At 40.6% G+C, this 9,216-nt stretch overlaps 2 protein-coding genes across 2 annotated transcripts in view; both read right to left on the reverse strand.

The window, feature by feature from the left end:
- The window catches only part of LOC114448622 (F-actin-uncapping protein LRRC16A-like), a 44,259-nt gene extending 39,890 nt beyond the window's left edge, over positions 1-4,369 (reverse strand). The window contains exons 1-2 of the mRNA XM_028425696.1: positions 3,988-4,369; positions 1,129-1,226 (exon numbers count right to left, since the gene is read on the reverse strand). Of these exons, the coding sequence (XP_028281497.1) occupies positions 1,129-1,226; positions 3,988-4,027 (138 nt within the window). The 5' untranslated portion in view covers positions 4,028-4,369. The remainder of the gene's footprint in view (positions 1-1,128; positions 1,227-3,987) is intronic.
- Positions 4,370-5,954: 1,585 nt separating this feature from the next.
- On the reverse strand, positions 5,955-8,144 carry tnfrsf11b (tumor necrosis factor receptor superfamily, member 11b). The gene is made up of 5 exons (XM_028425727.1): positions 8,014-8,144; positions 6,842-7,226; positions 6,513-6,692; positions 6,347-6,428; positions 5,955-6,243 (listed from the first exon to the last, which is right to left on the reverse strand). The coding sequence occupies exons 1-5, from the start codon at positions 8,020-8,022 to the stop codon at positions 6,009-6,011; spliced, it is 891 nt and encodes a 296-aa protein (XP_028281528.1). The 5' UTR covers positions 8,023-8,144; the 3' UTR covers positions 5,955-6,008.
- Between the last annotated feature and the right edge of the window lie 1,072 nt (positions 8,145-9,216).

Consider the following 9,216-nt stretch of genomic DNA (forward strand, 5'->3'; position numbering starts at 1 on the left):
GGTAAAGACCTTTAAGTCTGAAAATGTGACTTGTGCCTTGACCTTTTAAGGAGAGAGACGTGAGGCAAAGGCAGTCCGAAATAGTAACAGCACCAGAAGACCTCAATTATAGTCGCTAGCAGCCACATCCATGGACAGCTGGGGACACCACAGATGCATAATTGTTCTTAATTATACTATTTTCTAGTTCACTTAGAGTCTCCTTGGAGGAGGCGATTCTCCACACAGTGAATTAAATCAAAGAGGATGATACTGGAGGATTGCACTATACACACACAGTTGGTGACCTTGTATCTTATTGGCAGCATAGCCACAACAGAGTGGCACAGACATCTACACAGCGTGATGGCAAAAGGGGGCATCACTCTATCCATCATTACAGATGCAGGAAGTCCAACTCTAGCATCTAGCAGGCAACTTTAAAAAGTAATAAATTCCTCAGGACTTAAGAACATGCATGTATTTGAAGGAAAAGTAATAAATGTCTCCCATTTATTACTTTTCCTTCAAATACATGCATGTTCTTCAGTTCAGTCATATCTATAATATGTCATATGTGTGGTAAAGTCTGAGAGCAGGATTTTACCAAAAGTGTCCTGCAGACTATTGTGATGTCTCAATGAAGCTGACCTTTTCATGAATTCTTGAGCTAAGGCCAAAAATTAGGTCACAGTGACTAAACAAATTCCAGCAGGGCAGCACAGCCGAATCAAACTGTGATAAATCTTTTAGCCTCAGAGCTTATGAGAACACTTCTTTATGTAGTCTTTCACTACAAATCCCTAATCACATGACCAAATACTGGAAAAGCACTGCACTCCTCTAAACATGACCACTGGGACTGAAAGATAACAGGCTAAACGAGACAGGAGTTGTTCGGGTTGGTATTATTACTGCTCACAACCTCTCTACCTTTGATTTGCAATAAATCACCCTCAAATCAAAGCAGCTGAACCTTGTTAAGACAAAGTGACAGAACAGGGAGTAGGGTTAAGAACATGGATACAAGACAACTAATACAAGAGAGAGAAGGAAGGTTGTGATGTTATCAAATGAAAACTGTACATTTCCAAAGACATCCCCATCCTTAATGGAGAAGTATCTTTAAAGCAGCAGCAGTTGACTCACCAGGACTCTGTTCTCCATCTTGTCCCCTTTGATCTCCAGTTTGACTCTCTTCCTCAGTGACAGCTTCACCTTCCTCCCCACTGCATCCCTCACACTCTCTACACAAAGAGAAGAAGAGATAATATAAGAAACAACTCAAGAGGAAAATGTGGCAGATCTGTGTCTCAAACTTATATATATAACATAAAAGGGTTTTTTTTCTCTGTAGACTCTTTTATTGCATAGTCTTAACACTGATCTATCAAATTGAGTCAGAATTTCAACATTTTTGCTTCCTCGGCTGACTCAGATCAGCATGTATCTGCCAGGAGGGGGAATAATTTTTCATACCCACAAAATAAATTACACATTTTTAATCAAAATATATCTATTTTTAATACACCATGTGGGAAAAATCCTCACTCTTCTTGTTTCCATTTAATTTGCTCCCTGCTCTGATGTCTCTCTGGTGCCTTTTCACTGTCAGTGGGAGAGATGCAGAGCTGTCACCAGTAATTCTGACTGCAAATAACACGTAAACATACAGTATATACATACAATTATTATACATTAAAGAAAAGATGCTCTGCATGTCCAACATGGCTGACACCCACCAGGAGCTACACTTTGATCTAAAGTGTAAATTCCATTCGGTTAATCTATAGAAATATATGTATTATGTGGATTTGAACATAAACACATGTTGAGTCTGTGTTCCCCGTTGCAGATTGATTGTTCACACACAGCAGAAGTGTCCACAGCCGGATGACTGGCTTACAGAGCATAAGTGGGTCATCCGCCTCTCCATGCCTCCTCTCCATTCACCTAAGACACACAACTGTACTGGTTCAGTGTGTCTGACAGGGTTTCTCTGTGTGTGTGTACATCTGTGCTGGCATGCATGTATCCTCACCCACAGGCTTCCTCACACCATCGTCAGATCAAAGTGAAACTAATAATTAGATAGTGTGCAAAATGCATCATCTGCCAGCCTTGAGCTTCCTAAATGAACTCCACTGGAAATGTGCAGCATTTCCAAGAGTCGCAGAGAGAAGTCTCTGGTGGCTTCCTCCAACAGAAGGAGGCTTTGTATGTTTTAATGATCCAGGGCAGATTTTGGTCTTAAACAGAAGAGAGAGATCCTGACAGAGTTGTGTAAAAATTACTACTAATTTATTAAAGCTGTGAGTTTCAACAGGGGCTCGTGTGGATGGTGGTGAATTAGGAGACCTGTGGCCTTGTAAAAAGCTCAAACAAACAATTCACAAGCCTGTAAAGTCACTCCTCCATTTATTGACCCAGAGTCCATCCAGATTTGGCTCTTAATGGTCTCACAGATAAGCTCCTCTGTCTGCTGTGGAGGGCAGTTCATTTCAGGTTTGAAGATTAACATATGCAATAAATCAATATCATATCAAATGTGAAAACTCACAACACCCACAGGGGCTTCCTTACTGGCAGTAATTGGGGCATACTTGGTGTTGTAAGTACACAACAGTGTCCCTGTTTACTCAGGTTTGAGGCAACATGACTGCTAACTGCTTAAAGAAGCAACTTTACCTGTGTGTGAACTGTAATACAACTAACTCCATGTGTAATCAGGTGACACACAGATAGTATTGTCAATGAAGCATGTTGTAAATTCAGCAGAGAAAGCCACATTTCATCCAGGAATTTTCCATCTGCAGCCTCCTGCTGACAAACATGCTGGATGCCAGGACTGCATGATGCTGAATCACAGGCACCAGTGAATGTTTCCAACAATGACTGGTTTTATAGATGCCTAGACTGCTGCTCAGGCCATGGGATCATGACAAATCAACTTCCTTATGTTAAATGTGCAGAGTTCAGGTCATTTAGAGGGAAGAGTCAGAAAACTTTCCAACAACAGATGCAGAGAGGACTGGAACATCCCTTCCTACTTCTCCCTACACGCTCCCATGTCAGAATAAATAATATTTAGAACATTACAGCAAGACATGAAAGAAACAAACCGTCCAAACTGTGCTCCAAATTCTCAAGAAGTGAATTATGGGTAAATGTGTGTGAAGTGATGCAAAGTGTATCCAGAATTCACAGGTGTTTGATCAAAAGGTTAAGTAACTTCAGGAGGGTTAATCCCCACATGAAATAGAGCTCAGAGATTTACTTTAAAAGCTCTCTGCTGGCTTCACTTCAGGCCAGAATATAGCATGTGAAATGTGTGTTAAGGTGCAGGGATATACATTAAATCTTCAGTGGAAGTGGAGGCTGACTCAGTGAATGACTAAGCAGCATTTTAGTGTAGGGCTGGTTGACATTCTGCACTGACCTCGTGTGAATCCAGGAGTGTGTGTGTGAGTGAGAGAGAGAGAGAGACAGAGAGAAATGAAGAAGAGTTCAAGCTTTTCCAACATTACACTGAGGTGTCAGAAACTGAGCTACTTTCCCAAACAAAGAGACCCTGAAGCTCCAACCAAACAGACTGCAGGACTCTTAAGAGGTTTGTCCATAGTCAGTCAGTACAAATAAAGTAAAGAGGCTGGTGAGGCTACCAGGGAGATGCAAGAAGTAAATATCCACGCACAGGCAGGACATGCTGACCAATCACAGCTCAGTTTATAAACTATTTGGCTTTTCTTCCAAACACAGGCTGCAGTCCACATTACATTAGTTATATAAACACACTGTGGCTGCGTATACAGCTGAAGCATTTACAGCCTCACAATGTGCAATAAAATGGTACATCTGTGTCTTAGCAGCACGTTGAGTTTATACACTGGACACAATAATGGCAGTGAAACTTGTTCCCACTCGGTGCACATGCACGCTCATTGACCAGTGATTGTTCCAGTGTGGACACATGGCTACAAATCCGTGTGTGTGTGTGTGTGTTCTTACCCCGGAGCTCTTTGGGGACCTCTGACACTTCCTCGCTCATTTTGCTTAAATATTAAATCCAAACCAACGACAGGAATTCAGTTAACACATCCACGATAACCACGAATCAGGTGGAAAATTATGAGGAGCGAGAGACAGAAGTGTCAGGTGGTGCCTCCTCCGCTGCCGCCGTAGCCGGTGCGTGTCTCCCGGTTACATGCTCCTCTCCTCTTCTCGCGGTGTCCGAACAATGTATCCGCGTTTATCGAGCTGCATCTCTGCAACTAGCGGGCATTCAGAGGTACCGTGCTGGAGACAATCACAGCTAAATTCTTCTTAAAATCATGGTGAAGCCCGGCAGACTCTGCGCAACGGGGGAGATGAAAGGACTACTCACGCACATCCTCTGTGGCTCTACCGTAAAGCCGTCGGTAATACAGGAGCAGCCAATAGTGGGAAGCGCGGCCCCTCCCCGCTCAGTGATGCGACAGCCAGTGGAGACTCTGCGGTGCTGAGGCGGTGTGGCGTGGCAGGAGGGGGGCGGTGGTGTCAGGGCGATATTAATGAGCAGGCAGCAGCTCCTGCGGCTCCTGGGAACCAGGGACCTCTAGTGGCCCCACGGTACAACTAAGAGCAGCCTAAATATAAAGCACAACACAGCTCCCAGGGCACATTTAGCCTTAACTCATACACAATAATTAACTAATAAAGCCACCAGAAGAAAAAAGTATACATGAAATGCCAAAATATATTTATTTTTTTAAATGTGAATAATCATTTATGAATTAGGCCTATCACAAAAACCTAAGTTACTTAGGAACTTAGAAACTAAAAATGTTTAAAACATGTTTTTGCAGGTTAATTCCTGTCATCATTATAAATTAGAATTTATATTGTCTATCCAGATGATTTATTTTGGATCCTACACATAAAATTAAATATTTTACAACTTTGGCTCTACAATTGTCACATGACTTACAAAAGGACATCAGATGGATGAAATCATGTACATTCACATTTTGCATCTAACCTTGACTCCAGTTACAGAGCAGGTGGTCATAATTAGTTTAATTAATCTGCTTCTGAACTCTGATAGGCTACTGCATTCACCATGGCGACGGGTATAAATAGTAAAGAGTAGACTTATCCAACATTAAACTCACTCATTTAGCCAAACCTGACTGTATTTAATGATACATTAAAAGTTCAACTACGTCCGGTGATGAAAATATACATTTAGCTCAAACATGAGTCTATTTATGGAGCTATTATTGAGTTATTTTAACATCCCACCCAATAGTTTTGTTTATTCACACATTTTATAAAATCTTCAGGTCAAAACTAATGGCACATTTTTAAATATATTTGTTTGTTGTATATTTGTTTAAATGTTTCTCATCTACATTTACTGTCTAAATATAGTAAAAGGGTTCAAAATAAAGGAATGAGCTGGCTATTGCATTTTCATGAATCATTGAATCATGTGGAATATTAGCTAGTGGTCATAATAACAATGACGTAAGGGTTTGAATAAAATAGAGGATCTTGTCTGCAGATTGATCCTCCCTTTGTACTGTGATATTGACTGTGAATGAGGAAATGACACACAGCTCCCAGACTCCACGGCAGAGATGTAAACAATAACTGACAGAGTTGTGGGTTTTCCTCAACTCAACTCTGGGTTCTGGAATTTTACAAAATAAGCTGCTTACTATGATCATAATGGCCCATATAGTCCTTTGTTTGTAATGCAGAAAGTAACATGTTTACTTCACTCTCTGTTTGCTAAAACGAAAGAAGGTGGCGACATCTTGTGGTAATTTGCTCATATTACACCATTTTACATGACTGTAGTTGCACATGAAATGTGTTACATTACATTTTCCATAATAACATTCTAATTTTGTTGTGTTTCAGGCACTGATTTTGTGTCACAGTATAATCCTCTAAAGAGTCTCCAATGTGCACAAGAAACACACACAAAAAAGTTTGTGTTGCAAAGAAAATGTAGAAAAATATTTTTATTTTTGTTAAATCATCAGTCAAACCCAACTTAATCTACAGTCTGGGCTCTGCTGCTTGATCTCATTAAATCTTTTTAGTAGTTTTTCTGCCATGGTGTTGAGCTGGGTGGCCTTCAGCATGAGGGGCAGTTTCTTCAGGTCCTCCTCTCGAGCTTCACCCAGCCACATCCTGATATGATCCATCAGAGGACCTCTCTGTTTGGGAAGGTTTGTGTCCCTGGTGGACCTCTCCTCTCCTGACTTATAAATATACCTGAGGATGGATAAGTTTGTGAATTTATTATTAGGTCAAGAAGATGAAAGGGTAAACAAAGAAACACAAGGAGGAAAGAGTTAAATTTAGGTGTGGAACACACCTCTGAACAAATTTCTTCATTCGTCCAACTCGCATCCTGTGCATACTGAAGAATCCTGTAAGGAACGTCCTCAGCGTCTCACCTGGGGAAGACAAATTTAAAATCTAACTTAATCTACATCCTTTACATTCTATCCTGTGTGATGGACATTCTTCAGATTACATACCTCCATTTGCAAGATTCTCACAGGTGCCGCACACAGTGTCGTGATACACAGAGCCGTGTAGGAGCACTGTCTGTCCTTCTGCGCATTCCTGGTGTTTTACGCACGCATCCTGCGCAGAGGATGATCCAGAAAAGAAGCCCTCTGAACACCTTTCACAAACGGTGTTCGTTTGAGGTGTACCTAAGAAAAAACAGTCATATTTAAACCACTGCTGTAACTCCAGAGAGCCGCTTTACTGCGCACAATCCAGTGCAGTTGTGCAGAACTTATAAAACATGCAAATGAGGACTTTATTGTCAAATGAAATCACACCAAAACAGCTGCCTTACCTTTGGTTTGAACGCCGGATCCGGGGCTGCACTCTGAGTGTCTGACACAGAAGCCATCAGCCCTGTAAAAGCCCTCCTTACACCTGCAGACCCTGTTCTTGAGCGGAGTGCACTGCGTCTCCACCTCCTGGTTCGCAGTGCAGAAGTTGTTGCAGTACAGACACCTTGGGAGGTAGTTCCACAGCTCGGTGAAATGGTCATCTTTGCACGGCGCACACTGCGTGGGCGTGGAGGCGGTGCAGTGAGCGACCATGTGACTGCCTGGTGGACACTTGACACATGTGAGGATTCTCCCGGTAAATTGGTCTTGGTGCTGATAGGTTGGAGCGGGATCAGCTGATGCCCCGCGGAGGAGGAAGAGCGGGAGCAGCAGTAAGAGGGAGAGCTGAGGGGAGGGCCGACATTAATGAAAGAATTACTACTAATAATAAACCACTGATTATAGGTCCTTATAGCTCAGTAATATGGATCACAACCCTGCTACATGTAGATGGGTAAATGTTTCTTTAAATGTCCCACAGTCATCATGGTTACACTGACAATAACACAAACTTGGTTATAGAATTTCAGATGAGCTCAGATTCTTGTCTGTTAGTGACCTTTGATCTAATGCAAATAAAAAACGTGCAAAAGTGTCAGTAGATAATTGATCACTGCACTAATTTGCACGCCTTTGACAAACTGCATGTCAGTTTAACTACATTTTTTTGTAAATTTTTTTATTTAAACAGCATAAAATATATTAAATTGTCTTGTAAAAGAATCAATAGCTATTTATACAAAAGAGCTCCTCGCAGTTTTCCAATAAAACAACATAATTCCCCCAAGACTGCTGCACTGAACACTGTGGATGTGCCTGAGGATACACATCCTCACATGTGAACAGCATATTGGCATCCATTCCACAAATCAATAATACATTGTACATAGTAAAGTACTGCACCATATTCCAAAGCAAATTTGTATCAAATAATATTTTTTAATCTATTTTGTGTATGAAATATTTTGAAGTAAGTTGTTAAATAATTTAAAAAAAATACATAATTCAAATCTTGAATTGAAATTGAATTGAAATCTTGCAAAATCAGTAGAAAAATCAGTCATGTCGCTGCCTATACTGGATTCTGACCTCTCTAACTGACAGAGAACAGTGTTGTATGAAAAATACTCACCATGTCCATGGTGTTGTCACTTCTGTCACAGAGGGTTTGACAGTCAAATCTGATTCTTTTTATAGTGAAGCAAGGAACTGTGTGTGGGCGTCAGAAGTGTGTGTGAGAATGGTCAGACCACTTCCACCTGAAGTGTAACATACGTCAAAGTAAATAAAGTGATTAAGAGCAAAAGGTTGTGGAAAATGTAGGAAGTAATAACGCATGACATAATATGTGACTAAGCAACAGATCAAACATTTTTTTTTTATGGGTTACTCTGATATGCTTCTGAAATCAGGTTGGTTGTTTCTGGTTCCCTTTGTCTGAAAAGCTTTGTGTTTCCAGTAGCTACACAAAGCCAATCTCATCACACAGCAAATCAGGTGAAGAATATGAGATGAAAACATGATGATGCATGTTGTGAGAGCTGACCTTATTCCAAAACAGGTTTAATCCGACATTATATGGAGCATCATATTCATATTTTTCTGTAATATTATAAAAATCATGACCTTAGAGGTTATGAAATATTTAAATTTACAAAAAGTTTTAGGGAAATAACTGCTTTGCACAACTTAAAAATGTCCTGACTTTGATGTTTCTGGGAAACGTCTTTATCCTGTGATTTGAATGAAATTCGTGCACATCACCATGTTCTATATGATAGTATTTGTTAAACCACAGCACTACTGCAGGCTGCTGAAACATCTTTCTCTGAAATCTGACTGAGTCACAGAGCAGTGTGCAAACAAAGGCTTTTCTTTAAACAAAAAAAATCAGTGAGTCAATGAAGAGCTTCATCAACACGTCTTCCTGTTTCTACAGAACATGAAACACAGCTCAGATATGTGTCATCCTTCGTTTTTGGGTCACTTACCGAATTTATGCTTTGGGGGAATGAACGAAATTTTCACTTTACTACAAGGACAGTGGTTTTTTTTCATAACAGTCAGGATCTCTTAAAGGTAAATGTGGAATTGAATAGGCAGATGGTATCAGTGGTGCTTGATATGGTATCGACAGCAGACCCGAACTCTCCAGGAAAAATATGTTTCTAATCAAATGCTGCTGATGAAAGATTTCTCTGTGGATAATCCAGAAAGTATTTTGAGTTTTAGGAGATTTTCCAGCTTTCAAATCCATCACATCAACTTGAGCTCTTTTCTTTCTCAGTCCATAGAGAAAATCAAGCTCAACAGAACCGATGTGGATGGAACAAAT

The sequence above is a fragment of the Parambassis ranga genome, chromosome 16 (genome assembly GCF_900634625.1).
Source record: "Parambassis ranga chromosome 16, fParRan2.1, whole genome shotgun sequence".
NCBI lineage: Eukaryota > Metazoa > Chordata > Actinopteri > Ambassidae > Parambassis > Parambassis ranga.